This window comes from Haliotis cracherodii, unplaced genomic scaffold, assembly GCF_022045235.1.
Source record: "Haliotis cracherodii isolate W230 unplaced genomic scaffold, xgHalCrac1.p SCAF_8, whole genome shotgun sequence".
Lineage (NCBI taxonomy): Eukaryota > Metazoa > Mollusca > Gastropoda > Lepetellida > Haliotidae > Haliotis > Haliotis cracherodii.
Window position 1 is genome coordinate 19,746,805 of NW_027266341.1, and position 19,246 is coordinate 19,766,050.

The 19,246-nt window shown below is 41.2% G+C and overlaps 1 protein-coding gene across 4 annotated transcripts in view; it reads left to right on the top strand.

Annotated features, from left to right (window-relative positions):
* The window catches only part of LOC139450742 (H(+)/Cl(-) exchange transporter 4-like), an 85,916-nt gene that overhangs the window by 32,251 nt on the left and 34,419 nt on the right, over positions 1–19,246 (top strand). For all 4 annotated transcript variants that reach the window (XM_071232562.1, XM_071232560.1, XM_071232561.1 and 1 more), the window contains one exon: positions 11,077–11,295. In XM_071232562.1, coding sequence (XP_071088663.1) covers positions 11,077–11,295 — 219 coding nt within the window. The remainder of the gene's footprint in view (positions 1–11,076; positions 11,296–19,246) is intronic.

The window sequence follows — 19,246 nt, forward strand, 5'->3', positions numbered from 1 at the left end:
ATTACTTCTTGATATTTCTTTAAACAGGCCACAAATGACAATTGTTTTGTTATGGATCGAATGGTTGTTTCTTTCAGCAAAGCATCAATATGCTATAACATTTGTGACAGTTTTGTTTTTCTTCCTGCATATTGGCTTATTGGCCCAGTAAATCCATAAAAAAAAGATATATATGAGTGTCATGATTTAGAAATCTGGCACTATGGTTTGAGGGCTTTATTTTGAAGGGTGTTGTTCAAACTTTAGAGAATGTTAACATTACATCTACTCCACAGCTTCTGAATTAATATTTGGGTGGCAGAATACATGCCGAGTTGGCCCATTTTAAAGCTCCCTGTGCTACTGTCCAACCCACTGTCCTTAGCTGTCATCTGCTGTTGAACAAATTCAGCAGGTGACATGTTCATCTGTAGCCTGAGGACCCCCGAAATAAAACTCATAGTAACTGTTTACAAAGTAGACTTTGACTCTCATTTATGCGATGTCCATTTTGGTCTTGACTCCATGTGTTTAAGAATGTCGAGATATTTCTTGATAATAATGTATATATTTTTGTCAGGAATGCATATGAGAAATAGTACTTTTTTGTCCTTGTTTAATGAAGCCTTGAATGTTTGAAATCGCGCACCCTCTATACAGCGTCTTATGCTGAAGACCATGAAATGTGCTAGAACTTCAGCATGCTGAAGGTTAAGTAGGCCTAGCTGCCCACAGTAAATACAGGAGCAGAGGAAGCACTTCAAGCACTTTTAGATTTAATAGCCCTGTACTTTTTGGTTTCTTTCTTGTGGATGTGGTGCTCGGGTCAAAAGGATAAGCTGTGTTATTATGTTTTAGCCTATGTTCTAGCCCTTAGTTCATGTTTGTAGGTTGTGAAATATGATGGCAGTTGAAGTGTTTTGTTTGTTGTTGTTTAACGCCACACTCAGCAATTGGGATCGATGACATGTATCAACCAAGTCAGCGAGCCTGATCACCCGATCCCGTTAGTTGCCTTTTATAACAAGCATAGTCGCCTTTTACTGCAAGCATGGGTTGCTGAAGACCTATTCTACCCCAGAATCTTCACGGTATGGCAGTTGAAAACAATAAATAAAAATATTAGTAAGTAGGAACAGAGTGAATTGTTTCCATGATAACTGCTGAATGTGTTTCTAATGTTGAGTAGATCTATGTTTGAGACATCTTCCCGAGGCAAGGGTATTAACTGACTTTAAAAGTCCAGTTATCACCCTTGCCGAACTAGGCAGGAATTATGGAGTTATAATTTGGCTGGACTAACAAGTTTATGCATAGTCCAATCAAAATCCCATAACTAAATCGATATCCAGTTCATTAACAACTTGGCAACTGCCGTGCTGAATTCGTTGGACTGCAGAATTTGCAGTGCATGTGTACTGTTAAGTGAGCGTCGACAGATATTTTACAAATGTTTTCATGTTTTCAGTCAAGGTGCTCAAGTGATATGATGCACTTTGCGACATGTTGCGAGGTAAAACCCGTTTTATTACAATTTTATTATAGATGAGATCGTCTTAACTGGGCGCTGCCATTTTGTTTGAAGCAAATTCAAGCGATAAGAGAGGTGGAATCTGTTTGGTCAGTAGGGGGTAACATAGAAGGCACATAATTCGTAACAACCACTGGTGGTGCTCTGATCGAGCCCAGAAATTCCTGTCCAGTAACTTTTAAAGTCAGTTACCTCGGGAAGATGTGAATAAGATAGCTATGTGATAAGTTGCAAAGAGCAATGAAGAACGAAGCATGGTTTATTTCGCGATAAAACATTGTTCTATCATGACATCATTTCTTCGAATATGCGCTCGCAACTTGATGAAGGCATATGTTGGATGACGTTATTTTGGAGAGCGGAGTGTCTTGTGAGTTATTTTCCATAGACGTGGCATAGACGCAGGTAAACGCACTGGCTGAACATTTGCACCGAAAAGTGGGAGAGATATGACAATCAGTATGAGGAAAAGAGGTACATTGTTAAAATTAAGATAACTAGTTTTAATGCTGGCACATTTTATCAACATCCTTAAATAGGCTGTACATAATGTCGATATCTCAAATCAGAAATAAAAGACCTGTTGTTAATCATACAATAAAACCATGTTATGAGAATAAACCATGAGTGAGTGAGTGAGTTGGGTTAAACGCCACTTTTAACAGTATTCCAGTTATATTGCGGCGCCTCAGCTTAATGTGGGAGGAAAGCCCAAAGTGATGCAGGTTTCAGAAGTTTACCATGGTGCTGACAAACCAAGAAACATAATAGGGGCGAACCGGGATTCGAACCCACAATCATAGGTTTCTGGTGTGTTCAAGGGATGCAACTCTGCACAGCAAATCGCCTCAGCTTAAACGACTGGGACACCCGTGCCCCCGAATAAACCATGAGGGCAATATAAAATTTAAAAGAATTAATAAAAAAGTTTTTATTTTTGTTACTTCCTTTAAAAATAAATGAGCAAATAATGATTAAAATATGAATGACATTGAAATCATTAGTTAAAGAAGGTGAATATCTGCTTGCACTGATAAATGTTAAGCGTGTGAGTGATTTGCTAGATCGTAACCATACTGGCGTGAAATTGACCCAATCTGGGGCAATTTTCCCAAGGGGCCAATCGTAAGTGGCATTCACTCTCATGTTAAATGGCTCTTAAGATCACAGAAGTGACTATGACAAGGTCGGAAAAGAGTGTCCCCATATGCCTCACAACAGCAGATGTCATTGATCTTCAACATGCTGCAGTCTGCCCCAAATGCCTTTAATGGAATAATCGTGTTTGAAACACAGAACTGTTGCAATGAGACCCTAACTGTTTTTCGATGACATTCCTTCACTTTTGAGCAGGCTTCGGCAGCTATTAGTCCCAGTTTGTCACATGATTTGTTCAAAAAGCTCTGAGTTATTGCTTAGTGGTGCAGCCATTGGAAACATCAATGGAGGCTAAGTGGGCATAATGACAGAAAGCATTTGGTCGCACTTTTGTTTGGAACTTGTTTTTGAAATCTGCCATATTTGTGTTTAAGAGTTCAGTGTTGCTGAAACAAATAAAATAGATTTTTGTTGTCGTTTTTTTATGTTTCCATTTCCGAGTTCATTGGTTACAGTTTGTTTCTTGAGTAGTTTCATGTTCATAGTTTCATGGGTTTTGCTTGTGAAAAGAGAACATGGCAGACACAAGTGACAGACGTATTGGTCTATGGAGAGTAATTTACTGATGGGGCTCAGGCATATCCAGTGTGTTTGTGTGTTTTTGTGTGTGCGTGTGCGTGCGTGTGTCTGTATGTCTGTGTGTGTGTGTGTGTGTCTGTGTGTGTCTGTCTGTGTCTGTGTCTGTGTCTGTGTCTGTGTCTGTCTGTGTCTCTGTGTGTGTGGATGTCAGATGTCCTTTTTTAAGTGTTAACTGTCAGTGTCCTGCCATGTGTTTTGTTTCCTTCATGACAAGAACGCCTCCGTGGTGTAGTTCATGGCTGTTACAAATGTCACTTGTTGTTACCCTGCCTGGTGTGCAGTATTAAGGGTATAAAACAAGGACTGGCCAGCAATTTACTTATAATATCAATGGTCAGAACTGAGGCTACACTACACTATCTGAACGTCTAATGAAATTGTTATCCCCCTGGTTTGAAAAATGAGGGGATATAGAGATTAGCATGGCCCTCCGTCTGTCTGTCTGTCTGTCTGTCCGTACGTCTGCCCTCCATCTGTTTCTGGAGGAGAACTCCAAAAGCATTGAAAATATCTTGTCGAAACTTGCTATTCAGATCAGTTTAATGGTGAACTGGTGCCTTTTGATGATTTGGGATTTGTGGTTTTTTTTATTCTTTATGTTGTCATGACAGCATTCTAGAAACTGTCTCATCCTGAAGCTTCTCGAATGATCACGTCTGCCATGTGTTTGTCAACAACCATGGGAGGTAACTCTCAATCACACTCCTATTACAATGTAGCCACTACATCACTCAACTTTTTATGAACGTTCTAGTCATTAGCTGCAACTGCCAATCACTACAAATAAACTTCCAACAATCTCTACTGCCACTTAAAATTATGAAAAAAATGCTGTTAAAGTTTGTTTATTTCATAATTTCAGGTCATAGCAGTGTATTAAAGTCAAACAAGTAACATAGTGTGTCACCATCATGTTCCTAGTCTGGTCTCATAAGGTCAATAGTTTGATCCCCTGACTGCATCATATGAAAAGAAATTACTCTATCGGCATTAAAGGGATAAAACAAGGACTGGCTGGCTTGGAGTCATTACCCTGTATCAGAGCGGGGTATCCATGTTAATACTGTACCGTGGTATCTCCATAGGCTTGCAAAACAAAAAAGAATGTACGCATGGAGGTTCGTACACCCTCATCACTTTATGAGTGCAATAATCTTGAGCGTGATGTTAGACCCATTTCACCTTACCACCTTATCTCTCTCATGCACTGCTTTAAAGTGGTTTGGTATTTCGTAAATAAAGTGATAACTGAAAAAATCCAACATATATATATTCTGTTGATTATATATGAGAAGATTTTTGTCATTCCAAACTAGGGGCACGGGTGGCCCAGTCGCCGTGATATAACTGGAATAATGTTAAAAGCGGTGTTAAACCCAACTCACTCACTCATTCCAAACTGTTTTGAATGTTGACACTGTCAGCCAGATGCCTGCATTAACTTACAGCCACATCCTTATATCTAGGTGACACTCAATGTCAGCCTCCATCTGGAGTTCAATGATAAGCCACAGGGGACATGTCAAAAGTTTCAAGGTAAAACATTGCAACATTATCCCAACTCTGATACCACATATAAGATTCCAGGCAAACCCTGTACATGTATCAACACAAACCACAAACGGCTCAGGTCATGTAATATGCAACCCAAAAGGTATAGTACTGTAATGTGATGCAAGAGTTTTTATACGGCCCCTGATGAAGTGTCATGGTGTGGAGAGAGTTTAGAGGGGGGCGTGTGGTGCATGAAGTTCTGATTGTACATCCAGATTGTGTTTTACTGCAGGCTCTACCTGGCTTGTCAACTGGCCATGTGTGTGTAGTGAGGGCAGCAATACTGTGACCTCTTGTCTATAGTATTATCATAGGGAAATGTGTCTCCCTAACAGAAGTCTTACTAACAAGGATTACAGTTGTACTATTTGGACCAATGGTGATATATATGTGATCAGCTGTATTTTCCTGTTGGATAACGCAAGAAGAAGTGTTTCACAAATGGATACTTCTCCATGGCTAGAATGAATGGATATATATATTTTTAAATTTACTTAATGCATTCCCAAGTATATTTGTAACAAAGATACCTTACACAGATATATACTAGTAACCTGTGTTTTAAATTATTCATATTTCACAAAATAAATCTTATTGGAGAGATAGCATAATCCAATGTTAGATTTAAGTACGGTAGTTGTTGAATATGGTAAAATAGTCCCATGATGGTTGTGAGATGTGTGTCAATATAACCTATACTCCCAGATGTTACAGGTCAGACCTCCAAGTACCTCATAGGTCAGTATTCACATAACACCCTCTCCTCTATCAGTATTTGAAGTAGTGTTCCTGGCAATGTTGGTTTTGTGGAATTGATTTCATTGATAACAAGACTAAGGTTTTTCAAGGATATGCGCAAAGAAATGCTTGTTCATAAAAAGTGAAATATGTATTTATAGTTTGGTGAAAGGCAGAATTACAGACAAGTTTTTATACACTGGTGAATTTTTTATTAAAATGTGTTGTTAAACTTCCAATAACCATAATATCTTTTCTGGATTTGTATGAAGTGTGAAATTAAGTAAGTGATTGAGCTTGAGCTAAACTTTAGTTTGAATAGTGTACTGATAATAACCATCTGGTTAATGAAAACAACTGTCTTGTCACTGGAGCTAACGATTCATGTTCTACAAAGGTGTCGAAGAAGCTGTCCGTGGCTGTGATTGTTCTGACCTGACAGTTGTCTAGCTAGTCTGTCTTACAGACCCTTATACAAATATATATCAAATACAGCCCATGCAAGTCTATAATGTTTGGCAAGTCTAGATCACTGCAGTATCAGAAAATGAAGAGAGTCACTGGGCTCCTTTTTATTATATTTTTATTAAGATAACTGAACAACTGGTTTTTTTGTACGATATGTTCATTTCAGAGACTAGATGTTAGTCTATTGTCTAGCCGGTGCAGTGCTGTGGACATGTCAGTCCATTTGTTAAGCTGATGATTGTTTGTGTGCAGTCAGGCTTGTATCAGTACCCATGACTAAATTCATCAACAAGCAGTCTGTGCCAAATACTTTGAGTCTACTGTCCTTAAACTTGGTCCTCAGCATAATCTTTCATAGATTTTAGTGTTCTCATATGGTCTATTAATACCTGAGCTTACAAGGCTGATATGAATTTTACTAGACGCGGGCTTCAGACATGGCTAAACTTGCAGGCTGAAAAAGTAATAACACATCTTGCTGTTGGGGATATTTTGAGTTTGAATATGAATGAACGTGTTCTGTGGACAAAATATAGCTTGTGTTAGTTAGTTCCAATGGACCCTACAGATTTGGAGGTCATGAATATTGGTGAAAACAAAAAAAATTACCCGTGTTTGTGAGTGAACTGTGAAACGTGTGTCAACATCCAGTATGCCTTGTCCGGACGTAGACCAGGACTATCTCAGTGTGGTACCTAACTTCCACGACAAAGAGAATCCTGATGGTGAGTACTCTCCCCAGGGAGTTGAGAAGGAGATGAGTATTTCAGGATGTTGTTTTGAAATCAATATTATTAAAATCAGATCATAGATCTCGATAACACTAAACAAATATCTGAGGACATCCTATTACGGGCCACGTCAGAACGACCTTTCGTATGACAAATCAGAGTGTTGCTTACCAGATCAGGAAAGTGACAGACATTCAACCTTGAAAAGGTTAACTCAGGGTATTCTGAATGACAGTTACGAACTGTACGACTGATTCCGTCATCGTCTATTTCTTGTTTCAATGGTATAAACATTTGAACAGAAAAGACATTGCAGAGCCCGTGGGAAATACTGCCATGCAATCTCGACCATATATACAGACATTCCAGAATGTTCTTTTTCAGTTTTTTAAATTTAGAATCGAGAATTTTGTCAACATATTTTTCAAGTGTAGTTTGGAATGGAAGTCACCAGTTTGAAACTAGAGCTGTATTGCTTGTGAAAGCTGTTTTCTGATTTGCTAAAGTCCACTTCTTGTTAGGCATTTTAATGGTCGTCCAAAGTTTGCGAAAGGTCGTTCTGACGTGACCCGTTATGGGATGTCCTGAGATCCTGGTTTAGCGGTAGTGAGAACCAAGATCTGATTTTGATCAGATTGTTTGGAAATATATATACAGAAATGAATGGAATGATATTAATCCTCGTTAACTCATGATAAGGTTTTTGTTTGTTAAATGTTGTTTAATGCCACGCTCAGAAATAGTTCAGTTTTATGATGTCAGTCTGTAAATAATCAAGTCCGGACCAGACAAACCAGTGATTGACATCATAAGCATTGATTTACACAATTTGGATATGATAACATAGTCAGCAAGTCTGACCACCTGAGCCATTTTGAGTCACCTCTCACCACTAGCTTGCTGAAGACCAATTCCAACCAAGGTCTTCACATTGTTCTTGTTACAGAGAACACAAGTACCGTATTCGACGTAATAAGCGTCCCGCTCTAATAAGCGCCCACGGCGGTATTTGCTAAAATATTGGCTAGTGAACAATCCAAAATAGCACCCCTTCTGATTGATCAATGTTCACAAGACTTATTTATTCACGTACAATACGCACTCGTGTGTTATATGCACCCTTAATTATGGGCAGTTAAATTCTAGAAACATATTTGTCGTACATAAACATTTCAGGCTGTCAGCATACACCAAGAAATTTATCTTTCAACTCTGTTTTTTTTTCACCATTATAATATTCTAATAAGAGCCCCCTATTTCTCTGGGCGCTTATTACGTCGAATACGGTATGTTCTACAGGGAAACATGCTTATCTCAACATTAGCCAGAACACACTAACAGAATAAATAGTATTTCTAATTGTCTGGATTGTAACTTTATTTGTATGAGAGCTTGACCTTTTTTAATATTTCATCATGTTTATCACCTTTTTCCTGCCTCATCCATCATGCCTATCCAACCTTGATTATGTTTTTTTTCAGAAATCAAATTACATTCCCATATTCATTAAATTCCTCCTCTTAATCCCCAACAGGTACGAAGATGCAAATCTGCATGAACAAACACGAACAATGGTCTAATACAGCTCACATAATTCTGATCTTGATTAAAACATGCCTGTCCATTATAATCATGACATTCCTAAAATACGTGAATTTGGTTTTCCCCGGGCATCCTTTGAAGTGCCCACATTTTGTGAAACACCATGCCTAATTGGTAGTGACGAGAGCATCTTTAATGGCCACTTTGCCATTGTGTACATTTAGGTGAACGTGAACCTGCTGTTAGTACATCACGGGCTTTTGTCGTGTCTGATGACACAACTTATTTCTGTGTCCATTAACATGAGAGCCAGCCCAGGTCAAGTAGCCTGCCTGCCTGCCATAGTGGCAGACACACACACATTGACATACTTTACAAATGTCAGGCAAGTCACTCAGGTCGATTGTGACTAAATATTTTGTGTGGCATATGACATATTCATTTGAAAACTGTTTATATGTTAGGGTTTAACAATTATTATTGATGATAATGGAGTGGTATATTGTCCTGGTGAGAGTATGCAGGAGGGTCATGCTGTGATAGTGTTGTAGTGCGAGTGGTGAGGATCTTACGGCAGAATTCAACCCCTGTACCCCATGCTTGTCTACCTGTGGCTATTCCAGGGCAGAATAGGTCCCTCTACCCCGTGCTTGTCTACCTGTGGGTATTCCAGGGCAGAATAGGTCCCTCTACCCCGTGCTTGTCTACTTGTGGGTATTCTGGGGCAGAATAGGTACCTTGTACCCTGTGCTTGTCTACCTGTCTGTATTCCGGGTAGAAAAGGGCCCTGTGCTTGTCTACCTGTCTGTATTCCGGGTAGAAAAGGGCCCTGTGCTTGTCTACCTGTCTGTATTCCGGGTAGAAAAGGGCCCTGTGCTTGTCTACCTGTCTGTATTCCGGGTAGAAAAGGGCCCTGTGCTTGTCTACCTGTCTGTATTCCGGGCAGAAAAGGGCCCTGTGCTTGTCTACCTGTGGGTATTCAAGGGCAGAAAAGGGCCCTGTGCTTGTCTAATTGTGGGTATTCCAAGGCAGAATCGGCCCCTGTGCCCTGTGCCCTGTGCTTGTCTTCCTGTGGGTATTCCAGATCAGAATAGGCCCCTCTACCCCGTGCTTGTCTACCTGTGGGTATTCCAGATCAGAATAGGCCCCTCGACCCCGTGCTTGTCTACCTCTGGGTATTCCAAGGCAGAATCGGCCCCTGTCCGCCTTTGCTTGTCTACCTGTGGGTATTCCAGATCAGAATAGGCCCCTCTACCCCGTGCTTGTCTACCTGTGGGTATTCCAGATCAGAATAGGCCCCTCTACCCCGTGCTTGTCTACTTGTGGGTATTCCAAGGCAGAATCGGCCCCTGTCCCCCTTTGCTTGTCTACTTGTGGGTATTCCGGGGTAGAATAGACACCCTGTACCACATGCTTGTTGTATCGCCAGACCAATGGTTATCATATCCTGGCAGTCTTCATGCTTCACCACTGGTTTGGTGACCCAGCCTCAGTTATTTACAGAGCGCCCCAGACTACAGTTTTCTGATGGGCTGTTAATAAGACAGGTGGGGTTTGTGAAGCCTTCTAAAAAGCAGCCTGTGAAATTATTATTGTTGACTGATCATGTGTGCACTAGGTTTTTAAGCTTATTCCTCCATAAACGATGAAACACTGAAGTCAATACTTAATTATATGATAATATGACATGATATCATTTTACAGTGGAATCTTTTTTGTACAGATCCTGTTAGTCCAGAAACCCAGCAATCTGGACAAAAAGTGTTGAGGATGTCTTTATAAAGGGACATTACTCAATACTTCTGCTTCATTCATCAGGAAATTGGTTTATCCAGATGATTTTACTTAGACTGGATATACAGGGTTTCACTGTCGTGTGATATGGCATGATGTTATTATGATATCATTTGACATGGCCTAACAATGTGATATTACTTGATATTGCATGGGGTGTGAATGTGTCACAGTGACTCGAGTTTGGAAGTGAAAAGCTGCTTCCAACACATTTCCTGGATACACAGACATAACCTGTATAGCATAGACTTTTTCTGAAGTTTGTGGTTCATATTTTGAGGATTCTAGCCTTACCAGTTGATGGGTTTTGTCATTTTGCCCAAAGCATTTTCTGAGTGTTTGTATGTGGCAGTACATCCCTTGAAAGGAAGTGTATACAGTGATGTATCTGAACCTGCTTGGAGCTGATATTTGGCCCCAAGCCTCAAGCAAATGTCTGTAAAAATCTCATTAAAAAGTTCGAATTTTATGTCTATACCTATACAGTATAGTAACTAGTGTGATGGCTTTGTGTAGGTGACTTTTATTTCACTGATAACAGGGTCAATATGGAAGCAGTAGCTTACATGTTTAGTTCTACATTGTTGCATTGAAAATAATGTTAATCCAATGTCAAAAAAATAATTTAAGAACTTATAAAAATCCAATTTGTAAACAAATAACTATAGTTTCCCAATTACATGTACTTACCAAGGGCACATAGTTTGGAATCCTAGCTAAAGCTTGGTTAAACAAGAAACAAACAAATAATATGTTTGTGGTAGTTTACCTGTTGAAATATATGAAGTCAATTCCAGAGAATAATCAATGATGATTATTAGCTGATGCTGAAACAGTGTCATTTGGCATAAAAGGCGAAATGTTGCTGAAAGTTCTTTGAATTGACAGCTGAAAATCGGTGATGACACCAGGTGTTCGTGAAAAGGGTAAGCCTGTCCTGCCTTATGGGTAACACCCGCCATTCACACAATTTGCATCAAAGTTTTTGCATCTGTTTTGTAGGGTCGGCAAACCTCATGGACACGTTGGATGACCTTCCCGTTGGGATTGGTCAGTATGACGACTTCCACACCATTGACTGGTTGCGGGACATCGCCCGCGACCGCATGCGGCATAGACATATTATCAAGAAGAAGCAGGAAGGATGCTGGGAGAAAGTGAAGGGTGCCCACGATGCATGGTCGGGATGGGTCTGTGTACTTCTCGTAGGGGTCTCAGCAGGTAAGTGCATCTTTTTGAAAAGTTTCTAATAAGTTAAAAAACCAGTTAGCTTGTTCTCTGTTATTGTAAACGTACAAATGCATGTATTGTAGTTTTTAATATGTTTGTTGATCAATATTGGTTATTAGAATTGTAAATTGTATTTGTAAGTTTTAACCCTCTAAAACTAAACCAGAACCAGTATCCAGGTTAAACTCATAAAGGTAATCAAGTTATCATTTGTGTAAAATATAGTAATATGAAAGAATCAGGTGGAATATTACGTTTTTTTAGTGTTTTTTAGGGCGCTCTCAAAATTAGAAATAGAATATAATTTTAGTGAGAAAATTTTTGAAAGATAGACAGCCTGAAATGATACAAAGGTAAAGTATGTGCATATCATACACAAAAGATATATTTTCCAGAATTTAATTGCCCCTAATTAAGGGTGCATATTATACAAGAATAAATAAGTCTTGTCAACATTGATCAATCAGAAGGGGTGCTAATTGGAATTGTTCACTAGCCAATATATTAGCAAATATTGCCATGGGCGCTTATTAGAGCGGGGCACTTATTACATTGAATACGGTGTATCTAAACAGATCTCCGCTTCAATTTGGAGGAAAGTCTGAAATCATGCAGGGTTTAGACATTGACCACTTTGATGGGATCCATGAGCATGGGTATGGTGCTGACAAACCTAGAAACATAATGAGCTGGATTTGAACACAGAACCATAGGTTTCTGTCACACACACAGTCTTGTATGGTTAATACATGTTTATCTGCCGTGTCATGACAGATTTACTGTGGTAATATGACAGAGTTGGGTGGTCCGTAATTTTGTTTTCAGTAGTACAACTGAATTACTATTCAACATTTTCTCAAGACAAGAGAGTTAACTGACTATAAAAGTCCAGTTTCCACCCTTGCCGAACTAGGGTAGTATTATGGAGTTACATTTTGGCTGGACTTACAAGTCTATGCATGGTCCAAGCAAAATCGTGCAACAAAATCAAAATCCGGTTCGTAAACTGTCGTGCAGATTGCGGTTGATTGCCGGAATTGCAAAACATGTGCTACGCCAACTCGTTGTCAACAGATATTTTCCAGATCTTTTCATATTTTTAATGAAGGTGCTTGCGTGATTTGATGCACTTGGTGATGTAAGATCCGTTTTATGGCAATATAAATCTTGATTATCGATGAGATTGTCTTGACTGGGCGCTGACATTTTGTTTGAACCAAATGCAAGTGATGCGAGATAGAATCTGATTGGTCCAAAGGAGAGGCTCAGAAGGGACATAACTTGTAATAAACACTGGTGGCGCTCCGATGGAGCCAAGGAATTCCAGCCTAGTTCGGCAAGAGGGAAACTGGACTTTTAAAGCCAGTTAACTCTCTTGCCTCAGGAAGATGTACTGTTCAAATTCACTCACTAACTCTGTTTATTGACTGTCTGTTGAGAATCAACCAAATCTTGCATTGTGCATAAAACATGAACATAACAATGAAGCATTATTGAAATCATCATTGAAATGTTACTTGAATATTTACATGCCACTGTCATACTTCTGGAATATTGCTGAATGCATCAGACAACAATGTGGCCTGTCTGAGATCAGATCATTTTTCAGACATCTGAAGTTTCTGTGCAGGACAATTTGAAATAAAATACAGCCATGTCTTGCAGTATATATGTTTTGGGAGCTGTGCACAGTTGCCTCCCTTAGGTGTGCCAGGATTAAGCTGACACGCCGTGATATAACTGGAATACTGTTCGGCATTAAACCCAGCTCACTCACTCACTTTAAGCTTTCCTCCCTCATTGCATGTTGTGCGCTAAGCAAGAGTGGAAAAAGCAGCAGTAAATCCCAGTTCACTTACTCGCTGACATAGAACTGAGAAGAACCAGCAGGGACACATCCTACTGAAAAAATAGTTGGCTTAAAATTGAATTATTCTAAGCTTGATAAATGTGCCCGAACTTTGTCTCATGCAGAGCTTGTACAATTTAAGGGTTTCCAGCACGACACCTTTACTTCCATCAGTCGTCGCTATATGGCTGAAATAATGCTGATGTGACATAAAATTTAAACTCACTAACTTCCGTCAGAATATCTAGTTGATATGTCAGAGGTTTAGAATGAGATGTTCAAAATAAGGTCTGATTTGACACACAGTCTTTTGTCCATCGACTTGTGTTGTATCGTCATAATGGTTTCAGTGTATTCTGAAAGAAATGCACCCGTTAAGCAACCCATTCTTGCCGTAAAAGGCGACTATGCTTGTTGTAAGATGCAACTTATGGGATCGGGTGTGGTCAGGCCTGCTGACTTGGTTGATGCATGTCATTGTATCATGTTCATGATGTCAATCACTGGATTGTCTAGTCCAGACTTGATTATTTACAGACCGCCGTCATTATGCTCATATAATATTGCTGAGAGTGGCATTAAACAACAAACAAACAAACTGAAAGAAATAATATCTATTTTTAAGTTATTTTTTTAATTTGTGCCATGTCACATTGGGTTAAGAAGTGTATTTTTGAATACTGACAACTATTTATAAAACATTCAAGATCTTGAATATCCTCAAAAAATGTCAAGAATGTATTTTATGGATTGTTTGTAACTGACATTAACTGATTTAACAGAGGAATCCATAATCTTCAGTTGTAGTTAAAACATAACAAAACTTCTGTGTTTTTTCCACGTTTAAATAACAGTGAACTATGTGCCCTTCATCCTGGAGACGCTACCTCCACAAATGCCTGATGACGCGAGAGATAGGTCATATGCAGCAAGTCATGATCAGAGCCGAGCCATGCTGGTGTCAGTGATGCTTTGTGCCAAAGTTAAGCCAGGAGTAATTATGTCATAAATATTTTATATCATATGATTTGTGTAACCCGTTATCATGCCCATGCCGATTGTATCAGGGACCTCTAGGAAGAAAGTACCTGTTTTGATGTATTTGGTTCAATTGGAGATGCGTTTTTTTTGACAACATTTGGCAGTGGGCATGGATTTATCTGGGTGAAATTAGCATATAAACTGGATGAGGTTTGGAATAGGCTGGGGCTGCTGCTGTGTGATTCTCGACAGTGTGACGCCACAGTGTGAATTAGTTTTGGGGGCGACAATCACATGCTGTTTCTTGTTGCTGAGGTTCAAAGATGTAACCACTCAGTTTGACCCCCCTCCCAGCTGTATGTGTGGTGTGACCCTCCCAGCGCTTTGTGTGGTGTGACCCTCCCAGCTCTTTATGTGGTGTAGTGTGACCCTCCCTTACTGTCTGTGTAGTGTGACCCTCCCTTACTGTCTGTGTGGTGTGACCCTCCCAGCTGTCTGTGTGATGTAGTGTGACCCTCCCAGCTGTCTGTGTAGTGTAGTGTGACCCTCCCTTACTGTCTGTGTAGTGTGACCCTCCCTTACTGTCTGTGTGGTGTGACCCTCCCAGCTGTCTGTGTAGTGTGACCCTCCCAGCTGTCTGTGTGATGTAGTGTGACCCTCCCAGCTCTTTGTGTGGTGTAGTGTGACCCTCCCTTACTGTCTGTGTGGTGTTACCCTCCCTTACTGTCTGTGTGGTGTGACCCTCCCAGCTGTCTGTGTAGTGTGACCCTCCCAGCTGTCTGTGTGATGTAGTGTGACCCTCCCAGCTGTCTGTGTAGTGTGACCCTCCCAGCTGTCTGTGTAGTGTGACCCTCCCTTACTGTCTGTGTAGTGTGACCCTCCCAGCTGTCTGTGTAGTGTAGTGTGACCCTCCCAGCTGTCTGTGTGGTGTAGTGTGACACTCACAGCTTTCTGTGTGGTGTAGTGTGACCCTCCCTTACTGTCTGTGTGGTGTGACCCTCCCAGCTGTCTGTGTGATGTAGTGTGACCCTCCCAGCTGTCTGTGTGGTGTAGTGTGACACTCACAGCTTTCTGTGTGGTGTAGTGTGACCCTCCCTTACTGTCTGTGTGGTGTGACCCTCCCAGCTGTCTGTGTGATGTAGTGTGACCCTCCCAGCTGTCTGTGTAGTGTGACCCTCCCTTACTGTCTGTGTAGTGTGACCCTCCCAGCTGTCTGTGTAGTGTGACCCTCCCAGCTGTCTGTGTGATGTAGTGTGACCCTCCCAGCTGTCTGTGTAGTGTAGTGTGACCCTCCCAGCTGTCTGTGTGGTGTAGTGTGACACTCACAGCTGTCTGTGTGGTGTAGTGTGACCCTCCCAGCTGTCTGTGTAGTGTAGTGTGACCCTCCCAGCTGTCTGTGTGGTGTAGTGTGACACTCACAGCTTTCTGTGTGGTGTAGTGTGACCCTCCCTTACTGTCTGTGTGATGTAGTGTGACCCTCCCTTACTGTCTGTGTAGTATGACCCTCCCTTACTGTCTGTGTAGTGTGACCCTCCCAGCTGTCTGTGTGATGTAGTGTGACCCTCCCAGCTGTCTTTGTGATGTAGTGTGACCCTCCCAGCTGTCTGTGTGATGTAGTGTGACCCTCCCAGCTGTCTTTGTGATGTAGTGTGACCCTCCCAGCTGTCTGTGTAGTGTAGTGTGACCCTCCCAGCTGTCTGTGTGGTGTAGTGTGACACTCACAGCTTTCTGTGTGGTGTAGTGTGACCCTCCCTTACTGTCTGTGTAGTTTGACCCTCCCTTACTGTCTGTGTAGTATGACCCTCCCTTACTGTCTGTGTGGTGTTACCCTCCCTTACTGTCTGTGTAGTTTGACCCTCCCTTACTGTCTGTGTAGTATGACCCTCCCTTACTGTCTGTGTAGTGTGACCCTCCCTTACTGTCTGTGTGGTGTTACCCTCCCTTACTGTCTGTGTATGTCACCGTCTCTCTCCCTCATTTCATATCCAGTGACTTAATTAGAACCAAGTCAGACAGCAGAGCCATCAAAGGTTGGGTAACTGAGCCACAATCAATTCTAACAAAGCATCGAATTGCAGAAATCGCAGTCTGGGAATTTGAATTTGACAGTTTGGCAAATATCAAAGGTCTTGATGTAAGAAAAAGGGAATTTGGTTGAAGACTTTGAAATGGTACACATGTAGATCCTCACCAAAGTGAAAGGTCATAAATGCCAGTGTTTCATTGTTCGTAGCTCACCTGGTCCCTTTGCCAAATTGTGTTGTAGCGAAGTAATGCATATGGTTTTAGCTCACCTTCTGTCATTAACCTTTTACATGTTTGGGGGAACACAAGGCCTATGAAGCTGAAACTTTGTATGAATTATTCCAGCTGGGTTGTCTCTAATACACGCTCACAGAATTGTTATCTGATTTTAAATATGGCCGCTATGGTGGCCATATTGAAAATGTCACTTTTGGCCATAATTAAGACATTATTTCATGTATCATTATGAAACTGATGTGCATTAAGTATTTGGTTTTTGGAATAATGCATACTTTTTGGGGCATTTTATTATTTTTGTATTTAGTTATGATGTTTCACTGTCACATACTTCTGTTTTACTGCATTTTCAACATCTCTTAGTTTAAAGTTTGTATAAATGATCCCAGGAATTGGTGTTGCTAAAATATGCTAAGATATGCTCACATAATTCTGCTGTGATTTTAGTCATGCCAGCTATATTTGGAAACTCTATCAATTGCTATAAATCAGCCACCTTGTTTCCAAATGGTCTTGAGGTAGAGTGTCCGCCTGGAGAGCGGAAGGTCCGGGCTTTTATTCCCGGTCGCGTCATGCCAAAAGATGTTGTTACCCTGTCTGGCGATTGGCATTAAGGAGTTAAAACAAGGACTTGTCGGCCCGGAGTCAGTATACTGTGTCTGAGTGGGATATTCATGTTAAACTGCGGCATGGTATCTCAGTGAGCTAGCCCTATAAATCGGCATGCACGTCGCTATATAAGTGCAATAATCTTGGACGCGACGTTAATCCCAATTTAACCTCACCTCCAAGTGAATAGAAATTTGGTATTGGTGTAGTTATTAGTGGGACCTAAGATGTATGTTTTAATTTTTTGCGATATTATGAATTTTGACCTTATTCAACCTTTACAGCGTCCTGGCTGGTTACTTTGAAATGCAAATGGTGTCATGGGCAATAGGTCATAAAAATTCATACCGGTGCATCATTTCAAAACTATACCCACATGCAAAAGAAATGCAAGTGTTTTTAAGCAAATAGGTATCAAACACGGAACCATAAATTGATATGAGTTTTAGCATATAGTGAAGCCTGATGGTGTTATCAATATTTTTGGTTGCATTTTCGGTGTAAAAACGCAACATAAAAAACGAATCGCCAAAACGCACCATTTCAATGAATATGTGCGTATCATGCACCCATTTCTCGCGAATTCGAAAATTCACGAACGCTCACGAACTGTAGTGGGTATAAAACTGTGGCCAATTCTTGGACCTACCACTCCTTGGTCAACAATGCCACGCCTAACTCAAATTCAGAGAAACCAGGCTATCTGACGTTTGGAAGCTGGAGAGTCTGTCCAAGATGTTGCCCGTCATTTCAACGTTAACATAACCACAATTTACCGTCTCCTGCATCTATACAATGCTACACAGACCACAGATGACCTTCCTCGGAGCGGTCGTCCTAGGGTCACCAGTCTTCAACAAGATCGGCAGATTACCCGTCAACATCACCGACATTTGTTCCTAACTGCTAGTGAAAGTGCTCGACAGACCAAAGGAACACATAATCGACACATTAGCCGGGACACTGTGATCCGACGTCTCCGTTCCAACAACCTCAGATGTTGCCGACCAGCAAGTCGTCCTGTTCTCCAACCACGGCATCGACAAGCACGACTTCAGTGGGCACAGGGTCATCGCAATTGGCGTCATCGTGAGTGGAGGCGTGTCATCTTCTCTGATGAAAGTCACTTTTGTGTCTCCCATGCAGACGGAAGAGTCAGAATTTGGCGGCGTTGAGGTGATGGTTTCGCTGACAGAAACGTTGTGGAAAAGGGATCCATGGTGTGGAGCTAGTGTCATGATATGGGCAGGGATTGGACTTAATGCGAGACTTGGACCCATGTGCTTTCTGAATGTTGGTCAAGGTCGGGGACACGGCGTCACTGCTCAGCGGTATATCGACCAAGTGATCAGACCCCACATTGTTCCATTTTTTGCACAAGATCAACAACACATTTTCCAGCAGGACAACGCTCGTCCCCATGTTGCCAGAGCTACCATGGCCTTTCTGCAACAACACAACATCCGTGTTCTACCGTGGCCAGCCCTCAGCCCTGATCTGAGCCCCATGAAAATTAGAATGATTGACTGAGTATGGTTGTAGGCCACTTTTAGCAACATTCCGGCAATAACACGGCAAGTGGTCCTGTGCACAGCGCACAAATCACAAATCAGGTGAAGTTCAGCAACGTCGGTCTCGGAAAGTAGTTGGATGGGTGACCACATTCAGCAGCTTGACTCCTGAGGGTTTCTAGGGCTTCGGTCCTGCCCCACACTGAAGCACATGTACCACATGTGGTGTCTCCTTAGGCAAGTGACTTTGTTCGAAATGTGCCTCTGTTCATCCAGCAGTGAGTGGGTACCCGGTAGGATGAGATGGTAATGTGGCTGTTAACCTTCTAGCGCCTCACAGGCAGCTTGGGTTGTATACTTCCTAGGGAGCTGAGAATGAAAATCGAGTGCTCACTGATCCATTTACCGGGGTAATAATAGTGTAGCGCTATGAGCATCCACTTGTTGAATGGAATCTGGCACTTTATAAATGCACTTATCATTATTATTATTGATATAATTATTAAGGGACACCAGAAATGGACTTCACACATTGAAAATCGAACCCAGATCAAAGGCGTGACGAATGAACAATTAAATCGTTAGACTACTGCACCACCCTTATTAACAATGGAAACCAAACTTTTAAACTTTTTAAGAAAGAAATTGTTCATGGGAGAGGCTGTCAGCAGGTTTCACACCATCCTACACCTTTTGATACAGGAGAAGTTCAAGCAAGCCCAAACTGTCC